The sequence below is a fragment of the Malurus melanocephalus genome, unplaced genomic scaffold (genome assembly GCF_030028575.1).
Source record: "Malurus melanocephalus ecotype Western Australia unplaced genomic scaffold, MMel_1.1 scaffold_157, whole genome shotgun sequence".
NCBI classification, from domain to species: Eukaryota; Metazoa; Chordata; class Aves; order Passeriformes; family Maluridae; genus Malurus; species Malurus melanocephalus.
Genome location: NW_026623389.1, coordinates 1,574,483 through 1,598,456, shown reverse-complemented (window position 1 = coordinate 1,598,456; position 23,974 = coordinate 1,574,483). Strand labels below are relative to the sequence as shown.

General features: G+C 39.1%; 2 protein-coding genes across 2 annotated transcripts in view; one reads left to right on the top strand and one right to left on the bottom strand.

Annotated features, from left to right (window-relative positions):
* Window positions 1-236, bottom strand: part of RFC1 (replication factor C subunit 1) — a 35,167-nt gene extending 34,931 nt beyond the window's left edge. The window contains exon 1 of the mRNA XM_057371751.1: window positions 51-236. Within this exon, the coding sequence (XP_057227734.1) occupies window positions 51-236 (186 nt within the window). The remainder of the gene's footprint in view (window positions 1-50) is intronic.
* Window positions 237-5,193: 4,957 nt separating this feature from the next.
* On the top strand, window positions 5,194-23,570 carry KLB (klotho beta). The gene is made up of 5 exons (XM_057371800.1): window positions 5,194-6,099; window positions 13,415-13,922; window positions 17,540-17,808; window positions 19,355-20,498; window positions 22,221-23,570. The coding sequence occupies exons 1-5, from the start codon at window positions 5,362-5,364 to the stop codon at window positions 22,580-22,582; spliced, it is 3,021 nt and encodes a 1,006-aa protein (XP_057227783.1). The 5' UTR covers window positions 5,194-5,361; the 3' UTR covers window positions 22,583-23,570.
* The last annotated feature ends 404 nt before the right edge of the window (window positions 23,571-23,974 follow it).

Genomic DNA, 23,974 nt, shown 5'->3' with positions numbered 1-23,974 from the left:
CGCGTTCGTGTGCGGGCGGCAGCGGCCCCTCCCCGCGGCGGGGGTTTAACCGCTCCCGCGGCCTCGTGTGCTCGGGCATCTGCCACGGAGCCCGCGCTGTGCACTGCTGSTTGGAAACAGACGAGAGCGCAGTGCCCGGCTTCCATGACATCGTCCCTTTTTAGGGTGCTGAGGCACACGAAGCATCCAGAATGGGCGGGCAGCCAGGCCCGGGTCAGCGCAGCGCTAGAAAGCATTCCCTGGTCATAAATGTGGGATGGTCCCTTCCTTCCTGGCTGTGCAGGGAGTGTCGGGCTCTGATTCCTCTGATGGTGTTTCCTCCCATGCGTTAAGGCTGGGGAGAGCTCGGAGTCTGAGGAGTCTACGAGGAACCGGGGAATCTATGCTGTTCTTCTCCCACTAACTGTTTAAATTTCTATTTAATTTCTAATGAAATCTTGTGTATTTCTTACTTTTTTTCCCCTCTACTTCCTGAACTCTGTAAGGGAATAAACTTGCCAAGCCAAATAAAAGCGAGTCCTCTCTCAAGTATTATTTGTCTTTAGGTTCTGCCAGCCTACTGAATTGCTAATTATTGTTGGTCTTGGAGAAGAATAGGGACGGCAAAATGTATTTGTGATGTTACAAATATTCCCATTGATTTAGGAGACCACTCATCAAAATTAAAAACAACTAAAAAGTATAAGCACAATTTGTACTTGCCTCATACTGCAATTTTTAGAGCTATCACTTGTGTTCCCACTGTATTCACTGTCTATTTGGTGACATGGTCAAATTCCAAAGAACTGTTAATGATACCTATTACCATTCTATGGTAATTAATTTAATTTAATTTAATTTTTGAAATTGGGCTTTAAGTAATTGTTACATCCTTTTGGTACAGAAATTAGTACCATTCTTTTATAAACACACATGGTTATGTGGACTTGTGTATTATCATCGTTAGATTCACTTCTGAATTTGGATTTCTGCATAAGGAGCGCATGACAGAATAAGCAAGTAAACACAGACCCACAGCACTTGCTGTGCATTTTGGCCTGTTTTACAAGTTATTCCATATGCACTCAATCTAATGGCTGTGCAAACAAAACCGAGACTGCTTTAGAGAAACATCTCCAGTGATACGTTTGTATTTACACATTTAATTCTCATTATGTAACTTTAAAGCTGTGCGCATTCCTGATACCAAAACTGAAGATCAGTTTAAATGGCTGATATTTGTAAGAGTCAAACTGTTCAAATAATGCAGAGAGTTATTGCAGGTGGTTATCTCTATTTGTAGTTGATAAAGCTACACAGAGTAACATCCAGCAGAGCAGTATCTTCTTGTGGTTTGTGACATCTTCATGTTTCTTGGAAGGCAAGAGTTTAACCCTTTATGRAGATATCAGACTGAATACCTAGAATGTGTATAATTCATTCCTTGATATGGTGGGGAGACACAAAATACCTTTTCCTAAGTCACATGCCTATGAAACCAGTGGAAATATGAAAAACCTTGCTCCACCACAGGAAGCAAAACTGAATACTCATTATACTATAGAATACTAGTCTATAATTGATCATGGGTCATGTTTTAAAGGCCTCTAAAATTGCAGGTTTTTTTAAAAGTAGCTGAAATACACTCAATTTCACCACTCTGTTTACAACTACGACAATTTTTTTAAAAAAAATAGAGTTGTTTTCTATCTTTCTGTAATTCACAGATTATTTGGCTTTTTATGTAGTTTTTTTTTTTTTTTTTTATCTTTCTGTAATTCACAGATTATTTGGCTTTTTATGTAGTTTTTTTTTTTTCAAAATATGTTTTAAAATAAGTAAGATATTAATTCTTGAATTTAACGCTTTTTCCCCTGTCTAATAAGCTTAGTCCTACTGTTATTAGTGAAGTCTTTGTCTTACTTAATGAGAAAGAAGGTTGTTATAAGAAAATTATATTTTCCTATATTGAGAAATAAAAAATAGTCTGTTTTCTTTTTGTTAATACTTTGTTTATTTTATTTCCACTGTTTTGTCTGTTGCTATGTTGATACTATTTTCGAGCTGAAACCAGCTTTTTAATTGAAAGTTCAGGTTAAATTCTAATTTTTTTTGTCATATTAATGGACATTAAAATACTCATTTGCAAGATTATAATCTGTATTTTGGAAGAATCCCATAAGGAATTTTTTTCATACTAGTGTCTCTAGTAAAGAAAATTAACTTTTTCTGGCATTGTAGGTTCAGGAATTAGTATTTTGTTACAGATGAAAAATTCCAAAAATTCTTTGTAAATCTCTGGTGTAGTTTCTATTTACATTAGGCTTTCTATAGTATCCGTCACAATTGGATCTCTTTAGAAAAGACTTCATCTCATCTCAAACTCTTTCTGCTGTGTAAGATAAAGATAAGGGATTTGCTTGATGCTGTTGTGGGCAATTACATAAGTTGTGCTTTTTTGAGTACCCAACACTAGTAGACCAGAGCAGCTGATGTTAATGTAAACATTACACTTTTTCTGAGTGAACTTTGTCTTTAGGTCTGTGTCTTCATTTGCATATCTAGGCAGAATGAACGTGTCAACTCAGGTACTCAGCCTAACATTCAAAACTCTATCCTTTTGACTAATGTGTTCAGCATTTCTGTACATCAAACCGCAGATTTTCCAGCCAAATCCCAAAAGAAGGAGAGCACATATTCAATAGTCAAGTGAAAAGTTGTTTTCTTCATTTGAATCACATGCCTTGGCAAAGGCAAAAAAGAAAAGGAAAACTGACAGCTAAGAATTGAACTGATTAATCATTAGGCTTTCTAAACTACTGAAGCTGTATCAGCAAGTGCCCTGGAGATCTCAGCTTCTCGTAGTCTTGATTCATTCTGAAATCAGATCCATGAAGTGCATGGACAAAGACAGGGAATCCYGCTGTGCAGCATCATCCTGATGGCCTCATAAAGCGTGAGGGTTGGAGCCCATCCCAACTTGCCACTTGAGACAGCAGAATCATTAATTCTCTTCCCCTCCTTTCATACCCTCACTTCCCAACAGCCCGTGGTCACGTCTCACTCTTCTGCATTGATTGCTTTCCAAATTAACAAGTCACAGTATTTCCTTTCCCCCAGTCTTTGCTCAGACTGAGGGAATCCTTCTTCCTAATGAAATGAAATCCTCCTTCCAAATGTGAGTCACTCTACAGTTTTCATCAGTTAAACGGCTTCCTCTTTAACTTCATGAAGTTAAATTGCAGCCCAAACTGTTAAATATGACCAAGCAGTAAGAAACTGGAKGCACAGAGGCTTGAAACACTGAGACACTTCCAGCCTTGATTATAGCATGCTCCCAGTCATGTCAATARTAGGGAAAGAAATGTGGTCCTTAACCTTGTACCGACCAAGCATCTGGGAGTGTCAGTCTTTCTGCACCTTACAAATCTCTGGCCAGTGCAACACACCGTCTGCATCCACATGCCAGTGGTACTAACTCTGCTGTATTTAGTGGGGAGAAGCCTGCTGCCTTTACCTTGCCAATAGATTGTCATGGTGTTACAAAGCTGTTGTGGGTATTTGGAGCTCAAATATCTGGTAATCATGGTAATTAGATGCTTTGGAAGTGTAGTGGCATTGATAAGACTTGTATTTGGATTTTCGTTCATAAAGTAGGATACATACAATCAATGCTTTTAAATGTCAGAATAGAAGGATGATGTTGATGCARTAACTATCAAACAGATTTTAAATGCTGTTCCATAGAACAGAAAAGAAACATGTCAGTATGTACTGTAAACTCGGTACAGTCCCTGTCTGCTCCTCTGGTTCTCAAGCTGCCTGTGTGTGGTAGGATCTTGGCTGAGAAGTGTAGATCAGTTACTTCAGGTAGCTGAGGGAGTGCTGGGTTTCTCACATGGGAGAGACTCAYGCTAGATGCATGGCTACCCCACCAGCAGGGACCTGCAGTGCAGAAGATGGTAGTGGGTGCTTTTGTCTTCATCTGTGGGGAAAATATTTCTTGTAAAAGCACTGCAGAGAAATGCTTACAAACATCCTAAAAACAAATTGTCTTCCATTTGTATAGAGTAATCAGCTTTATTGTTAAACTAAAGGTATGTCTGCAGGGCATTATGTGGTGCTGCAAGCATGCTCTCACAGGGAGCAGGAGCAGTAAAGCTGCACTGCCCAGCAGTTCACCTGGACTTTCATGTCCTCCATGGTAGCAGGCCTAATTCATCTGAGCAGAGTGCTCTGCTTAGGTGATAAATTGTTCCCATGTTTAGATTTCAGTGCGTATCTTTCTTGCATGCAAAGTTACTTCACACTTCTATTTTGTTCCTCAAGGCTCTTCAGCAGCTGTGGTCACAGTTTTTATTRCTGTATGGACATACTTTATATTACTGTACCTCAAGAAAAATAAAAATGGCAGGCATCAGTCTTACTGCATTGAGTAAATTGATTGTATCTCAACGTATATAGTATTGCTAAACATGTTAAAAGATTAAATTATACTGCAAAATTGCTCTATAAATATTTGCTGTAYTGATGCCCCAGCTGTGTATATGAATTGTTAAATTAACCAGTTCTGAAACAGCATCTTTCAGAATATTGTATTTGCTAATTGTGTTTATTTTAAGAAATCCAGGAAAATTGTGTAAGAGCTGCAATGGTCCCCTGTTGATTTTGTTGATTTTGCTGCTGTATGTAGTGCTGTACCGCAGACTTTTGTATAGGATAGAAAAATAGTTGCATGTGTTTGAAAGAAATACTGACTTGCTTTGTTTTTTTATATAGCTAGAGTATATCTTTTGTTCATGACAAAATTTCCYACAAGTCCAGGGTGAATTTTTCAGCAGAAATAGGTTGTTTGAGCAGGGTAGGACTGAGGAATCATGCAATGCTCTTCCAGCAATCCAATTACATAGATAGGATAAATTTCCTTTAAATTGGTGATAACGTTGTGGGAATTGTATTAATGTTTCCTTGAAACACAAGCCCCACGAGGAATAAAGGACATGATAGCTTCTTAGACCCTCTGTCACATCTATTCTCCCACCTGAATGACTGAGCTTTAAATAATGATAAATTAGTTCCTGGCATTTCTATTGTTCAGGCAGCTTGCAGTAAGAAGCCAGGTAGGTGTCTCAGTGGTCATACAGAGGCCACCTCCCTATAAATTACGTCGTTCTCTGACCCATTCTACATCTCACAGTTCAGGCTAATCATTTACAGGGCTTTTACAATCACAAGCTTTTAGTGAAGCTTTGATAAGACACACCAGCAGTTTGTGGCAAATGAAGACGGTCTGCACGGCATGGACTCCAGCAAAAGAATGGAATTTCTTAAGCATCAGTACAAGAAATCTGATTTTTAACACTGGCACTATAAACYGACATAATGTGTGGCCAACGCCTGGAGAAAATTGTCGCTGCTTGGACATTAGTTTTCATAAGGATAGTTACTGGGCTTGCTGGAGAGGGAAGATCTGTGTGGAAAAAGGACCCCCACTTCAGCCCYGTGAGTGAAACACAAATGTTTTTATATGACACTTTCCCCAAAGAGTTTCTCTGGGGTGTAGGGACAGGAGCTTTCCAAGTGGAAGGCAGCTGGAGGAAGGATGGGAAAGGCTCCTCCATCTGGGACCGCTTCACCCACTCGGAGTTCAGAGATGCTGACAGCACCGGCACCTCCAGTGACAGTTACAACTTGCTGGACAAAGATTTGTCTGCTCTGGATTTTTTGGGAGTTACTTTTTACCAGTTTTCAATTTCATGGTCAAGACTTTTCCCCACTGGAGTGGTAGCAGCTCCCAATGAAAAAGGGCTTCAGTATTATAACACCCTTATTGACTCTCTGCTATACAGAAATATTGACCCCGTGGTTACCCTGTACCACTGGGACCTGCCCTTGATGCTGCAAGAAAAATACGGGGGATGGAAAAATGAATCAATAATTGATCTCTTCAATGACTATGCCACCTTTTGCTTCCAGACCTTTGGGGATCGTGTTAAATATTGGATTACAATCCACAATCCATACTTAGTTGCTTGGCATGGGTATGGCACAGGTATTCATGCTCCAGGAGAGAGAGGGAAAATAACAACAGTCTACTCAGTAGGACACAATTTGATCAAGGTACAGTATAATAAGATTTTACAAATTGATCTTGCACTGCTGCGGAAAATAATGGGAGGAATTGGTCCTGTGATCAATGTTTTTAAAAAATGTCACCTACTGTGAAAGCACCAAGAAATAGCCTTTAGCTAAGGCAGTTTTGCTGTTTATCCTCGTTTTGATCTTATTGCTCTTGTCACAACAGCTGACTAATTATTTGTTGTAAAGTGCTTGTCTGTCATTTTATTTAAATTAGCTTTGACATAAATGCTGGCTATTAAAGAGCATTCTTTATTCTTTGTATTTAGTTAAACAGATGGATTTCGCCATTGATTTGGCCATACTGAAATGATTATTCTATTGGTTTCAAAGCAAATCAATTTGTATTTGCATATTGAATCAATTTTACTAGCCCTATAGGATGCATATATAAGTACAATTAGTTCTAGTGGAATAAGGTCAAATTGCAAAATGTTTGCTCCTGAACTACCAAGGCTGGCACTTCTTRGGTTCAGAAGAAAACAGATGTCACCTTCAGTACTTGAGAGTTTCAAATTATTTTCATGATATACAATTTTTTTTTTCATCTGTAGTGCTCACAGTAATTTACAGAGCAAGTCATTATGCTGTCTCTGCAGCCAGTATAATTCCCCCTGCTCAGACTATTCTCAACTGTCACAAAGAGAACTCTTATGTAAYTTGCCTACATTTTATATGTAATTAACAAATAAATCTGAATGGGTTTGTCCTACAGAAATAAGTATGCATGGGGAAAAAAAATTAATTGCCAGAGTAGTTAAAAATATTCTGCAACTTACAAATTCTTGTATTTGCTTCTGGCCTTGAACCTTCAGAACATCATTTTTTAAAAAATTCACACTGCACTCAATAGAAGTTTTACACCCAGAAAAGTTGTAAAGCATCCTGAATCACTAACTYGGGATTTCAGACTTAGCACAAGAACGATTTAACTATAAAGATTTGTGAAGCATCTCAAAGAGAACTGAYGCTAAATAATTATTTTTCTTTTCAAGTGCTACTTTATGTAACGCATATAAAAGATACCATATAAGTTTGCAGTATTCCTTGCCTTCATTTCTGAGTGTCACAATCAAATGTGGAGTACCAGCTTTGCACTTTCTGTAAAATCCATGTAAGCAGCACACCACACACAGGGAGCAATACSTCTGCCAAAGAATCAACTGGATTTTCCAGGAAGCTAAGCACAGTTGGTCTGATATACAAATTACTGACCTAATTTTCTAGGTCAATATTATTTAACTCTTGGACTTTATATGATAGTTGCTTCTAGTTCTAGACCATAAATCACTTGGATGAAAGAGTTAAGGAGACTTTCAGCAGCACACAATTCTTTAAATGCTATTTKATTTCCCTTGTGCAGAAATAATTTTCCTGTGGTACCCTTCTTGCAGCCCCATGAGCATGACCTAATATATTAGCAGTTCTGTCCTGTATTACTGTAAAATTTCTGAAGATTTGAGATTTATGAAGAATCTCAAATTTTTAGTAATGTATTTGAGAAACTGGAGTTTTCTGATTGGTGTTAGAGATGGCATGGAAACCCTTATGGTACYAGTCGATATGAGTCAACTCATCCTTAGATATAATTATTTCTTTCTCTTAATAAACTGTAATGAAAGCCAACCATTCCACAGAAGTCACAGCTGGTATTATATGTTTCAAGTCAACCAGCAAGAATCTTTCTCAAAGATTTTTGTGCAAGTCTAAATATTCACTTCATTTTGCATTGTTGAGGATACAATATTACTATAATGTATTGATGCACAATCAGGAGTCATGTGTTGTGAAATGTCTCTCCTTTGAGAATCAGGAAAAGTTTGAGAATCAGGAAAAGTTATAGGATTCTCTCTTTAAAGAGATTTCACATGGGTTTTTATTTCAGGATCACTATATATTGGTCTGTTTCTCAAACATTGTATTATGGCTACCTTCTAATTTCCCACTGCAAATCAAAACCATTAAGAAAAATTAAAAGACCAACCAAAATGTCAGGTTTTGGCAGTGTGAGGAAAAGCCTGTTAAAGCTCTTGAAAAGCTTTTATGACATCAGGGTTTTTTGACATTTTTTGACATTTATGTCATCAGCTTCAGGAAGAGCCCATTCTTGTCCATGCCAAGGCTTCATTTRCGGACAGGTTGTTGACAGACACTGTCCCCAATGCCACCCTGTACGCAAACCAGGTCCACCCATTAAATATACTGAGCAGGAAAAACAGGTTTGTAATGCTGAGAAGCTAATCTGGCCACCATACTGTTACACAGCAATTTGCTGAAAATCATTCTCAAGCCTTTTCGTAGTATCTTTGGATAAATTAAGTGAAGCTCTTGCATGAATCCTACTTTTAGTTCAATTTCCTTGTGCATTGTTCCAGTTCTGGTGTTATCAGAACTAATCACTATTTATATAAAGGGGWGTTTTTATGTGATATATCAATCATAAACTGAAACTAAGCTTAATAGAATCACAAAAACAATATAGCAAACCATAAACCTCTGCTTTTTTGGACTTTGGATTATTTTATTGGAAGAACAATTTGAAAGTTGCTGGAGATCTTTGTGTCCCTAGAAAAGGGCTGAAAAAAAATCTCTTAGTTTTAAACTATAAATTTTATTGCTTTCAAAAGAAATATTATGTCTTAAAACTCAAATAATTGGCTGGCATAAGGAAAAGTTCATAGAATAGCAGGTTGGAAGAAGACCTCAAGGATCATCTTCACGCATTTTAGAGATGGCTAAAAATTATCTGCTTCCATGAATGAGTTCAGGTGGGTAACTAGGTAGATAATGATCTTATTAAGGCCTTTCAGCAAAAGCAGGGTTGGTCTGTCTTTATTTTCATACGTTGGCTGGCACTGATGCTGATGCTGAATCACCTATTGCYTGTGTTAAGGGAATGCCCGATACATCTGCTTGAGAGACAGCCCTGCCTTTTACATGGGTCTTGCTATTCAAGATCCATAAAGAGGGGTAGTGTATGCAGAATCAAAGGCAGGGTGCTTAGGAGACTCACATTGGGAAAATAATCCAGAAGCATTTCTAACTTCAGTTTTTTAAAAGTTCAATTTTGAAAACATATTTGCATGTTACTRTGTATGCTGTACACAGAGGATAATAATTGCTACTGATCATTTCAAAGGACTTGATACCGCACCTACAGAAATTAATAGGGARTCTGAAATTTGATGCTTGTTAATTATGAATTACTAAGGAGTTCACTTAGATAAACCTCTCTCCAATTGTATGGTCATTACGAGTAATACAAGGAGCATGTGGAGTCTTYTACCTGATGGAGAGAGGCCACCAAAAGTGTATTTCTGTTCTTCATTAAAGAAGACTGCACTTCACAAAGGCAACATCAGAAAACAATTAATGAGAACACGTAACTTGCTATGCAACATTTGAAAGACATATCAAAGAAAATGAAAAAAACTACTAGCTTGCTCCTGAGGCAAGCTTTTTAGTCCTTTTTAGTAAGTTTTTTTAAAATTTTCTGTTAAAGATTATTCACACTCCTTTCCATCTGGCAGAAAAGCCCAGGAGAGAAATGTCATAATGAAGTCTCCCTAAAAAATGTCTTCATCACCTACTTAGAAAAAGCAAAAAATTCACTACAAGTCTGGTGACTCCCTATAGACCCATTACAGATCAGGTCCTTCTCTCTGCACAGCTGCCTTACTCCCAGGTCTTTGGTAGATCACACTATGYCATCTTTTTGTTGAAGAAGTGGACACTGCTGCCTTAGGGATCTAGGGATGTGTGGTCCCAGGAAAACCCTATAATTCATTCTCCTTAAAACCAAATTTCTACTGCATGAATGGGGAATAATTATTATGTCTAAGTCCAGCCAGACTCTATCTTCCCYTCCCCCAGTGGGGACTCCTTTCTTCAGGATGCAGAAAGATGAAACTACACCAGCAACTGTATTTCTTACAGAGGAAGTAAACCTATCTCCATCAAATATGGCTCTAGGGAGGACACCAGGATCATCTATGCTTGTATATATCCTTGCTGGAAGATTTTTCAAATAATAGTAGCAATCAGTGATGATGTGAAATTCAGCACTGATTGATACCTTTTTGATGATTTGTTATTTTCAGGTTAACTTTCTTAGGCTCCTTGGTAATCATTAGGGAAAACACAATCCAAATGCAAGACAGCAAATTTGATAGCAAAGCCTCAGTCCTTCATAACACCCCTTAGAACTGTAGTTGCCTGCATCTCAAGATGGAGGCAATCCTTCACAAGGGTTGAGATTCAATTTGCAAAATAAAGGGTTTCGCTCTGCTTTAGCTCTCCTGACTATGGGGCATCTTTACCACAGATCAAAAGGGCCTTGAACTGATACATGCTCTCCAAATAAACCACAAAGACCTGCCCTTCTTCTGAAGTGTAACATCATCATCATCATCATCAGACTCTATATTCTGGCTCTTCGTGATTTAAACACCAAACAATTAAACAAAAATCCCAAATAATTGTATTAGCATTTTTTTCAATTCTAGTTTTCCTAAATATTCTTGCTTTCTAGCACTCTAAAATGACTCCATATGCCACTGACATTGTTTTGTGTACTCACTGCTGTTCAAAGAAAAATTGCTTGACTAAAATGCCTTAAGAATTTGAAAGTATTGGTCTTYCTGTTGAAAGCTCTTTGCATATGCACATGATAAATTACAGCATCAGAATTTAAAAAAGCATGAGAATATTTCAAGAAGAGAGAACAATACTCTKGTCTTCAGTTTATTAAGTGGACTTTTCTAGTCTTTTTACAGGGTTAATACTAACTGATATAGCATTCTCTATGATTTTAAAGTCCAGGGAATATTTTCTACATTAATACCAGGAAAATATGCTGAAATTAATGAGTCWTACATATCTAGAATAAATACCCAATATTGATCCTACTTTAACTGTGTACTTAGCCTTGACATTTGTCCTTGCTCTAACAAGGAAAGTGAAAGATTAGGGACTAAACTCTAACTGAAAAGAGATTCGTCAGGATTTACTGAAAATGCCCAATTTGGTGTATGATACASCTTTTAAATTGGTGATTGTTTCATATCAAGTCTTACAAAACAAATTATGTAAATCAGCTGGTTCCATCAACAATAGTTTGCATTTAGCAAACATCTTCTATCTGAGAATGTTAAACTGCTTTACAGCTRATTAACAACTCAACAGACTTATAGGCAAGGAAATTATATTGTCTCTGCTATGTCTGTAAAACCCTTACTGTAGGGAGTGATAAGTTTTTTTCAATAAGAGATAGTCCTCAGAATTAAGAGCCATCAATACATACAAATTTGTGTATGAGGATTCTATTTTGACTCATATTGAATGTACCTATTTATACTTAATATCTGCTCCTCTAGATTTATATCTGGGACTGTATTCTCTACTGTACACACTATTTTTAATAGTAACTTTATTTTCTTCTAATCMGCTCCTGAAGAAGTGTATGAATACCAGTTGTCCCTGATCAGCTTTTACATGTCAATATTGTATTCTAATTAGTTGTTCTTTGGTAAAGCCATCTTTGTCCACTAGCAATGTGTGATTGCTATGAATTTCCTGGTGCTATTGCTGCTTGCACTGCACAGCTGACTTCAGCCAGGGTTTTCTTAAACCAGTGCAACCAAATGCCTCTCATTCAACAGTGGTGCACATGGCCTGTGTCTGGAGAAAAGGTGTAGAAACSAGGTGAGAAATCCCTAGAGGCAGAGAACAGAGTAAGCCTGGCCCCAGCAGCCACCCCAGGCTGGAGTGACTGTGAGGGCAACCAAGAGATGGCCTCTMATGAGGCTGGTAAGAATTCCATTTGAATTCCATTTAATAATACTTTAACCGTATCTTGCAATTTGCCTTCTGAGTCCATTTTTGCTGGCTTCCCTCTTCAGCTACAGAACCTGCATTTCAAAGGTTAGTGTCACTTTATCAGTATTTTCAAAGACAGACCTTGAACAAATGTTACAAGCGTGACCTTAGAAACCATAAACAACTGATACACAAAATTTCACAAACTGTAATTCTTTGGTCCTCCCTAGCTTAAACAATTATCTACCTGACATCAGGCCCTTTGGGTTTTTTTTTAAACTATCAAGGCTGTGTGTTTCTAGATAAATGCTGTTTGGCTTAGCAATGATGGCAGTCTAACTCAGCACTCTGTGTTTCACAATGCTTCTAATGTTTTTCTGGGTGCAAACAGTTATTTTCTTTCCAGCTTACGAATATAAAGCCACACTTTAGGCATAAGGTAAACCCTGAGTTACTTGACAACCTCTCAGCTGGGAGAGGTCAGCTCGCCTCCCCTGTGTCAGATCACCTGATGTGATCCACCGTGCAATCCAGAGTCACCCTTCTCTGACACCCTATCTGTCCTGTTTTCCTATAAGACTTTGACATTGCTAGTGGTTCCTCAGTCTCCCATGCATTTCTGGCTTTATGCAAGTTTTGTCTGCTGTATTCCCTTCTTTAAGTAATTAATAATGTGACATGTGACACTAATTCCGATGCTTTCTAAAACATTTTGATACTCATAAAAGTGGTATTAAGATGTGATGCAGTGTTATGGCCATTGCAAAGAAAAAAATAASTAAAATCCTGAACAAAATTCTTACTCAGAACTGTGCAAGTTGACATTGGRTTCAAACTTCACAGCTGGATCCTTTGTCCAAGTCTTTACATTTACGTGAACACTTGGTCATATGGTTAGGCAYACTAAAACAATTAAATCCCAAGAAGAGGGATGGAGTGGATATGGTTTGATCAGAGGAGGTCCAGRCAATCCCCATAGCACAGAGCACTTTGTGTTAGTAGCACAGAGTCAGCACTGACAAGTGAACTATCATATGAAATTTATGAAACAATTATAAAGATGGTTTAAAATTTTAACTGTTTCAGGAGTCASTGCTTGACAGAGAAGGACTCGGATGGGACTGTCTAGATCACAGAGCTCAAATCCCACCATTACAGCTGTGTGGTTCCAAAGTGTCCATGTAACAGCTGTTCACACCCCTGCTGGGACCTCTCCTGAAATTTAAACATATATTGAAAGGCAAAAAGCCACAGGCCTGATATGTCATAGGAACAGCACCCAAGTTACTTAGCATTGTCCTCATCCCAAGGAGCCTTGCAGGGTGACAGTGATTGCCCATTAAACAGTWCAGGGTACTTCATGTGCCTTAACTATTCACTGATATTTCCCCATAAACCTGCCGAGAATCAGCCTCTCTGGCTTCAAACACAAAAAGGGACTTATTAGAGTTACAATTTAATGTTGTTTTTCTCTCATCAGGCTCATGCAAAAGTTTGGCATAACTACAAAGAACACTTTCAGCCCTATCAGAAGGGGATGATGTCCATAGTATTGGGATCGCACTGGATTGAACCTAACAAATCAGAAGATGAGTCAGACATTTCTAAATGTCAGAAGTCTRTGGAGAGAGTACTTGGATGGTTTGCTAAACCTATCCACGGCGAYGGTGATTATCCGGAAGAGCTGAAAAATGAATTCTCTTTTTTGCCAAGCTTTACTGAAGATGAAAAAAAATACATAAAGGGAACAGCTGACTTCTTTGCATTCTCCTTTGGTCCTAGTAACTTTAAACCTCCAAACACTCTACCAAAAATGGGACAAAATTTGTCACTCAATTTGAGGGAAGTACTGAACTGGATTAAACTGGAATAYAACAATCCTCGAATCCTGATTGCAGAGAATGGCTGGTTCACTGACAGCCATGTGAAAACAGATGACACCACAGCCATCTATATGATGAAAAACTTCATTAATAAGGTTTTACAAGGTTTGTATAGAAATTAGTTGTTGGTTTTTCAAAGAGCACTTTGGATCATTGTATATTTAGCTCTATAATATTTTTTTTAATGAGATAATGGCAACAAAGTTAATTATTAATTATTTGTACTGCATGAGTACAAGTAATGGATCAGGATCTACTGSTGTTAGGTATTGTACAAACATGGAAAAAACCCATAGTCCCTGTCCCAGAAAGCTGAAGTCCAACATTTGCATTGGATTTTAAAACTAAATAAATAAAAAATTGAATCAGGAATTAGTGAAAACAWATCTATTGGATATCACTTTTCATTGCTGGCAACTCAACTGTAACACCAGTTTCCTTGACAGCAGGAAAACAAGACTGTGACCAAAGACTGTCATCGACAGGCTGGGGTCCTGCTCCAATGTAAAATACACCAAGGAAATCAGCAGGATAATGGCAATCATTCTTCAGGAATACTGCATGCCAAACAGAGACAATATGTTTTAGTAACCCTGATTTAATTTTGGAATTGCCCTTCATAATGCCAGTGCATGGGGTTATCTCTAAAGGCAAAAGATTTATTTTATATGAAATATAAACATTATTAGCATATTTAGCCTCTGCAAACACCATGTTTCTTTTCACCCTCAGCCAGTCTGTAGGATTGGTGCTGGCAAATGGGGGAGCTGCTGGTTCTRAGAGCCATCCTCCCAATGGGTTGCCCTATTGCTGATGCTTCACAGTAGTGATAGGATGGCTTGGATCCCTTTACAGAAACCTTTCATACCCTCAGAGACCAGGTCAGAAAGTACTGTACCACCAACAGCTGTAATTAAGCTCCAGAGGAAAATTACCCATATATGTTTAAAATTGCTTCAAATTGTAATCTTCATGTAGTACAAATGTGTGACATATCCTGCCTATTTTTGGGAAGAAGTTACATTCCAGTATTTCATTTATGGTATTTTAAATAATGCAGTCACACAGCAACGAAGTCTAAATGCCAGCCTGGATTTGGAAGTCTGGAACAGGTAGTTTTCTGGACTAGAAAACACATAGTGTGTTATTTTGAATCCTCTACCACAGACCTGGCTGTGATAACMATCTGTGGATTCACACTTCTTAAATATTTGGCCAGTGTTCAATCAATAACTACTTATCTAGAATTATGAACATYTTCATGTGTGCAGTTACTTCAACCTCTGCCTCAAAATACAGGATTATTTCTTCAACAATGCACTTTGTTTCTGAAGCAAGGCAATTTGTCCAATTAGGAGTATTTGAAATATGTTTTTGTATTTTTACTTAGAGAGAAGTCAGGTATAAATTTGCTGTTTGCAGCAAAATCAATTAGATCATGTTAACTCCAAAACATCATTTATAGAGGCCAAACTGTAACGGGGTGGTGGCTGTTAAGACAATACGTGACAGGCTACAGGGAGCCATAGTCGTGTGTGTGTCTATGTCTGTGTGTGTTTGTTTTGGGAGTACTGCACAATTTGCACTGTGTGTGTGTAACCTATGGGCCCGTGAATCATGAAAATAGGTGATGTACAATCTCACCATTGCAATAAACTCAGCTCAGTTATGATCCAAGCAAGGATCCAAGCATTTGGAACCAGTGTCTTAGTGGCAGTCATACCCCTGTCCATACTGAAACTGCTACTCCTGCAGGACTCCAAGACTCCACCTATAATAGATACAGAAAAGCCTTGAGATCTYCTGTGAATGTCACTTCTGGTGACAGAGGGAGTTTAGTTAACTCCTGATTTTTCTTACCTTCAGCCCCTCATTCCTTTCCCCAACTTTCCCCTTGTTTTTCAGGAGGCTTTTCTCATCCCCACTCTAAAACTCTGTGAGGATCCTGTCTTATTCTGCCCTCTCCTTTCACTGTCCCTCCAGACAATGCTACAAACATACTCTCACTCTGATCCACCAGATCTCTACCTATCGCCTGCCTAGCATTTTGTTTTCTCTACCACAAAATATAGGTAAAATAGTACTTTTTTCYCCTACCCATTTAAACAGCCACAAATTCTCAGCATGCACCATCTCAAGTACCACGGCATCTTTTGCTCTGAAAATCAAACTTACCCCTATCTATTCAGTATGCTTCCAGAAACAAAAATGTTCTCACTTGTCACTTAGTCTGTCCCTAAATGTCTGCTCCCATCTGTTCRACCTTCCTCATTGTGGACATCAAGTACTCATCTTTACTTGCAAGGCCAGTCTGGCTTATCTCTTTATCYTCTACATCATTCCCTGCCTCTGCATTTTGCAGTGGGTATTTTCAGACATTTTTGTACTTTCTCCCATGGTTTCCCTAGAATTTAGMAGTTGCTTYATTTSAAAAYACATGCCACTGTATTGCTTAGTTAYATTTCCTCTTCTCCTTTCCAGTATTGCGGCCTTGTCTATCAGTTTCTCATATACTCACATTGCAAGCTCTTGGGCTTCCTGATTTCATCTGGCAATTAGGAAGATATCCTGGACTATGCCCATGCTGCATGAATACATGCACTGTGCAAAACTGCTTCCTGCTCAAGTTGCAGCCTGGTGTGACTAGGACAAGGAAGTTCAGTGGAAACACAGAATTATGCGAAATTAAATGTTCTGAGAAAATGAGGCAAAATGATGTTGGAGGAGAATACACCTTTAAATCAGAGTACTCATCTTTATTCTTTGGCTTACTATTGCGGTGGACTACAGGTGAAATCCACCTGTCTGTGTCAAAAGCCTCAGCAACCCTACTTGGTCACTGCTTTGCTCTGGGTATTCCAGCCTTTATAAGGTTAACRTGATGAGTTATCCCACATTATTTCCCAGCTTAAAGCTGGCAAAGGCAGCTAACATGACTGACCATGGAGTTTGGACTTTTTCTTTCATGCTGCCAGCTGGCATGCGCCTATGTGGGTAAAAAACATTGTGGGTARTTGGTGTCTGCCAAGAAGCTGCTTTGCAGGTTCTGCTGCGCTTCTTGAATCATGTTCCTCATCTGACAAAATAGTTGTGTTGTCTTGTTTCTCATACATTATATGTAAAAGATCATATCTAGACTCCTTTGCAAGAGGTACACTAAGATTGCCTGAAGAAATCAGCATGCACTACACCCATTCTGTAACTGAATCAATCTCTSGGTTGGTCAACCCACCTTCTCTAAAGCCATTAACAGTCCCATGCCAACAAATTTAATTTTTCAGTTTACACCCTGAATAGACATTCCTAAATGTTTGAGCTTTCAGGCATCTTTCAAACAAAGAGAGAAAGTTTTAGCTTCATGACAAAGTCACAGACCAGGTCAACTGTTGCTCCTTTTATTTTTACTCATGATTCTCTRATTTTATTGGTATATATTACTGGCAAATTGTCAAATGCAACTTAAAAACTGGAGGTGTAATATTTCTACAGTAATTTAATTTCTTAAGGATTTAGTGATTTACATTTTTTTAGTAAATAAAGACTAATATATAATGCRATGTATATAATATAGTTATGCAATGAATTACAGTGGGTCAATAACCCTATGATTGTTGAAAAGACACTCAATATTTTCAAAGTAAATAGCCCTTTCTCATAAAYTTCCCTTGTATTTGTTAGAGTACTAAATGTAAGACTCATGGGTGTTACCTTCTCTTACGCAGCAATTAAATACGACCACATAGATGTGTTTGGTTACACAGCCTGGTCCCTCCTTGACGGCTTCGAATGGCAACATGCTTACAACATCAGGCGTGGATTRTTTTATGTAAATTTTAAAAGCAAAWCGAAGGAAAGGATTCCCAAGTCATCTGCACTTTATTATAAACAAATCATACGAGAAAATGGCTTCCTCCCAATGGATTCTACCCCAAATTTGCAAGCTCAGTTCTCCTGTGACTTCTCCTGGGGTATCACYGAGTCTGTTCTCAAGGTAAGCATAAAATATTAAGAGGATCGCTGGTAAGAGAGGATCAGTGGCTTCAATTTTGTGAACAAATGACTGTGTATGGCACCTTGCATTCAAGAATGTCAAAGCACACTGCATTGTTAATTAACAGAAGYTAAGCCATAATTGCATTGGTTCGATTTCATGTGTTTGTGGGTTTTCAGGTGAGCTGGTCACAGAGTGTTGGGTACTGCTGCAGCAGCAGACCCTGCCGCAGGAGCCCTTCCAGGCCCGGCCCTCCCTCACCTTCCCTCTGCTTATGTCTCCATGTGGCAGATCAGATGAGGAAATTTCAGACCAAGATGTTGATCCAGCCAATTGTTACTGGGTTATTTTTCAACCAGGAGGTTTCCAAATCCAGTTTGCAGTGTGGCCATAGGGATTCTAGTGATGGCCTGACAGAGGGAGTGACAAAGGGCAAGGATGAGGTGGTTTCACTGCTGGCAGCAGAGCTATTGCCAGGCTGCAGGTCTCGTCTAAAGCAGAAACACAATCCAGGGCTGACCCTGGCTACAAGTGTCAATTAGACAAGTGGGTAAGAAGCCACCCTTTAAAAAGACACATAGCACATGAGTGACGATAACCAGCCTTGAGTTTTTACCATCTGAGTTCACACTAGAAAGCAGATCATACCACCTTTTGTCCAAACCRGCTCCTACAGGACCTACTTATACTTTATTTTTCTTCTGTCTCTGCTCTAAATTTAGTAAATAAGCTAACTGTATGTATGGCCAGTGTTGGATACCCTTTTGGTCATTGCACACAGAAAGACAGTGCCACAGCAAATATCAGCCTCAAAAAATAACAACAAAACCCCATAATATATTCACTGATAACCATAGGRAAAAAAATTAAAGCTTCTACGTATCTTGTTAACAAACAGCACAGAAAAGTACATTTTCTTAAAAAAGTAATCTAAATGTTTTTGACTTTTATATTGTACTTTGAGTCCTACAAAAAGGATTTAAAAATTGGAATATGAAGAAAAATCATTTGCTGCTCAGAATCTTGTTAACTAGTAGGASATAGAAAAGATAGAACTAAATGCTACAAGCTGTTTGTGTCAGATTACTATGCCTTGGTTTCACAAGGCTGATCTCAGCAGCAGTGCCAAAATAATCCGTGCCTGTCTCAAATAGCCCCCAGTGCTTGTTCTCACCACCCGCTCTCAGCTGCCCAAGAGCTGCTGTTCGCATGACCACAGTGACCTCGATCAGGGAGATCCATCTGTGTGAAAACATGTGCCATGTAGGCTGGTGGCAGTGCAAATGCATGTGTGTCATCATACAGAAAAGAGTGCAAGTTTAATGTTCTTCACAGGGAACAGAACAGAACAGAATGATAAGATGACCACTAGCACAAAGCCCATATAGGTGAGTTGGTTATCCTCCTCCCCGTGGAGCATCTAAGCAGGGCCTTCTGACATCCAGCTCTATAATCCTACAGCTAAACACTGGCAGAAATGCAGACTACAAGCAGATACTGCATTAATTTAATTAAAACCTATTGTAACATATTTTTATTTTCACAGGCAGAATTGGTGGCTTCGTCACCACAGTTTTGTGATTCTAGCTTGTACCTCTGGAACGTCACAGGAGATGGGCTTCTGCACAAAGTTGAAGGGGTAAAGCTAAAAACCCGACCAGCACAGTGCACAGATTTTGTCAGTATTAAAAAGCAACTGGACCTCCTGGAAAAAATGAAAGTTACCCATTACAGATTTGCACTTGACTGGTCACTGATTTTACCMAATGGAGATTTGTCAGTGGTCAACAGGCAAGTGCTTAGGTATTACAGGTGTGTGATAAGTGAAGTACTGAAACTCAATGTTCAGTCCATGGTCACCTTGTATTATCCAACGCACGCCTACCTGGGCCTGCCAGCTCCTTTGCTGCAGACGGGAGGATGGCTGAACCAATCCACTGCCTACGCTTTTCAAGACTACGCAGCTTTGTGTTTTAGGGAACTGGGCGATTTGGTTAAACTTTGGATTACGATCAATGAGCCCAACCAGCTAAGCAATGTTTACAACAGGAGCAGCAATGACACCTATCGGGCAGCACACAATTTATTAATAGCACACGCCATGGCCTGGAGAATATATGACGAGCAGTACCGGTCCTCTCAGGATGGCAAAGTGTCCCTGTCCCTGCATTCGGACTGGGCTGAGCCTGCCAATCCCTACTCTGAATCTCATTCAAAAGCTGCCAACAGATTTCTTCAGTTTGAAATAGGCTGGTTTGCCAGTCCCATATTTAAGACTGGAGACTATCCAGCTACTATGAGGGAATATATCAGCTATAAAAACAGAAAAGGCCTCTCATACACTTTGTTGCCATCTTTCACAAGTGAGGAAAAGCAGCTCGTAAAAGGTGCAGCTGACTTCTATGCAYTGAATCACTTCACCACCAGATTTGTGATTCACGAACCTCAGAATGGAAGCCAGTATGAATTTGATCATGATATTCAATTTCTGCAGGATATTACCTGCCTAAGCTCCCCTTCTCGTTTGGCAGTGGTGCCTTGGGGAGTGCGCAAAGTTCTCATGTGGATTAAAAAAAACTATGGTGACATCGACATTTACATCACAGCAAATGGAATAGATGATCAGTCCTTAGAYAACGATGAACTTCGGAATTATTACTTGGGCAAATACGTACAAGAGGTTTTAAAAGGTGAGTAATGTATCAGAATCAAGTTTCCCAGAGCCATTTCTGTGGCTCAGACCCAGGCACTGTTATGTCTTGCCTTGGACAGAGCAAGCAGTCCTGGTTCAGATGCAGAAACCATCAGCATCGAGCCCCTGAAGGGCCTGAATTTGCAGTCACTCAGGGCAGCTACGACACAAAGCAATGGCATCAAACTGCAGCTATAGCTGCCTCCAGTTTGAACCATGTGAGAAGCTCTCTGGGCAGGCACGTAGAGCAGAGTAGTTATTCAGAAATTATTAGGAGATGGCACTTCAGCCAAACTACTCCCAAGCAAAATTCAAACTTCTACTTTGGAAAGAAAGACAAGAACCTCCTTTTTTGCTTGCTGAACTAGTCATTGGACAAGAAAGTGCAAGCAAGTCCACAGGGACCGGRAGGGGCATACAGAAGACATGCAGCAAGGCACTAACAGCAACAGCTGCTGTTAAGGACAGTCCCAACTCTAGTTCTTGTTCCACTACTTGTTTTCTCCTGGACACATATGGCAATCTACTTCTTCACTTCAGAGAAAACCAGTAAGAGTTACAGAGGTAGAGGACAAAAACTTTCAAAACCCTGATCTTCAGCAATAGCTCATTGTATGAGAAATGCTGCAGGGACCTCACCCCTCCCCTCCCTCTTCCSCCAACCAATCCTGTAAGAAAAGCATTGAGACAGGCCAGCCCACCAGAAAGGCCTTGGTACCTGAACCATACAGGCAAAATGGCATGTGCAGTACATCCCCACCCTCCCTATTCCCTATTGGTGAGCATTAGAGACCCCTGACCAGGATGTGAGGTGTTTATAGGCTTTTCTGAGGCAACTGGTATCAAACACAGTCTAGGCTTCCCCTCTCTGGAGTTCATAAAAAATGAGACAAATCTTACTCATGGCTAAGCATGGCTTCAGATTGCTTTTAGAAACCAAGAAACAAAGTKATCTCTTTCCAGTGCTTAGCTCTTTCTCATGAGCACTTCCTCATAAGGACTCATGAGCATTTGCTGATTTATTTTCCATGCTAATTTCATACTGCAAATGAAAGATATATTATAAAGCAAAGTTATTAAATGAAAGCATGGTTTCAARGGCACTTTATCATAATATTCCCATTTTAATTTTCAGAGAGCATGACAATTTACAGTATTAAAAACAATCCCCCCAATTTACACGCTCTTAATCTGAGTCGCATTCCCAACCATGCTCACTGCTTGCTTGCACATGACTTGTCTTTATTCACCAAGGCCTGCTATTTTTAAGTATTTTCACCCAACACTTGGGTGCAGCAGTGCAACATAGAACCATGTGTGCTGCAGGGACGAGCAGCTGAGTTTGGAGCAGGGCAGGAATTTTCGGAAGCTGCTCTCATGGCATAGATGGGCAGCTCCTCCCCCTGAATCACTGCAGCTGGGCTTAAGAGCAGCATCTKGCTCTTCCCAGGAAAACAAACTCCCAGCTCCAACCCTGTCCAAATCCAGTTTTCACAGGGTAGGTGCAGAAAACTGCAAAATTATAAGGATTTTTAAAAACARTGAGGCATTGTTCCTACTGAGACAACTGAATATTAGAAGCAGTAAATATTTTATAATGTAATTTCAATTTTTAAATAGCTAACAGTTTGAAATCTGAATTCCTTACCATAAAGTTTGCAGGTTTTACTTAACATACAAGGTTTTTTAATAGTTTGTTTTGGTTTCTTTTCCTTCTCAGCCTACTACATTGACAAAGTCAAGATTAAAGGCTACTATGCATTTAAGCTGACTGAAGAAAAATCTAAGCCGAGATTTGGATTCTTCACTTCAGATTCAAAAGGAAAGCCTTCCATAAAATTTTACAATACCCTGATAAGCAACAATGGCTTTCCAGCTGACTACTCAGTCTGTGGCCCCACTAGCCACGAAAAGGAGTGTAGCTTCTGCTTGTTTGTTTCTCAGAAGAAGCCATTAATATTCTTTGGCTGCTGCCTTTTCTCTACTCTCCTCTTGTTTTTAGCGATTATTTTTTTTCACAAAAGAAAAAGAAGGAAATGTTTTAAGGCAAAAGGCATCCAGTGCATCTGTGTTTCATTTTAAAGGGGACACAAGCCCACTTTCAGTGAGATCCATCACTGCATTCTACAGCAGATAATGCCACTCAGACAACTGTGGAAAAGCACTGAGTCACTCCAGTCACACACACCAAGAATTTCATCTGAAAACAAAGCAAATCATAARGAAGAGCTAGGATACTTGTTTTCTGGTGAAATTACTTTTATCCACCCACTGTACATAGTTCATCTATTTAAAAAAAAATATAACTCTCCTGTGCCTTGGAATAACCTTTCAAACAGCTTGACTTGTGAAGAGCGACTAACTTTGGAGAATGGACGTGTACTTTTGTATGAATCAATGTCTCGTGATGCATATTCATGAGTGTTGCTGAGAATGAAACTGCAGCTGTTAGGGTTTAGAAGGTATTATGACCCACAACCCTTAAACTAAGCACAGCACAAAGAATGAAATGTCCCAGGCCAGCTTCTGAAGATAGCCCTAAAAGAATTTAACGCCATTATTGACCGACAGACATCCSTTACATTTTGGGTGAAGCAGTTTTAAGCAACTATAACTGGAAACAACGTAAAATCACATACAATCACTATTTTTCAGCTCCAAAATGTGGCAGCCATAATAATTTTTACTACTATTCCACTCAGGAGCAATTAGTGTAATTAACAATTGCACTTGTCATCTTACARATAGGWMTTTGGGCAGTTTCTGGTAATTTCTTAACRTGGTGTGGGTGCCTTAGCAACTTGTTGCCAATTATTTCTGCAGTATCCCAGTATTTTGTGTCTTTTTTAAAATTGGAGTAAGGGACAATGTGCATTACACTACTGCACAGAAATAGTACAGGCTCCCAGTTWGATGTTGCTACAAGCAAGATTAGTAACCCAGGAAAAAAAAATGGTTTCCCTAGGTAACACAAATCACTGCTGGTGAAACTCAGCAATACACTCTGATGGAACTTTGAGGTCAAGTCCTTTGTTTTCTTGAGCAATAAAAATAAAGCACCATATTTTCATACTGTTTCTACCTATGTATTTAGTTTAAATGGTCTTATAAATATAGTTCTTCTGATTTCAGTTTTGTTATTAATGTACTTCAGATTCTGTCATCACAAGTCTGAGGCTTGAGGTTTGAGAAGATGTGAAGGAACACTAGCTTCCCCTCCATGAGAACAATGCTTTTACTATTTCTTAATGCTATGATTCAAAAATGCCCCTTTGTTGCCTTTGTCAGAGAAAGATCATGGTAACACAGTGTATGCATTGCCCTACCAGTCTCTGGGAGCATTCAGTAAGAATGAAATTTGATGGTTTGAAAACACATTGCACACTGGGTCCACACTATCAATTGTTTCTCCAAAAGCTAAAGATCTTGACCAGGTTCACGCAATCACCATTTAGTTCTTAAAAAAAAAAAAAA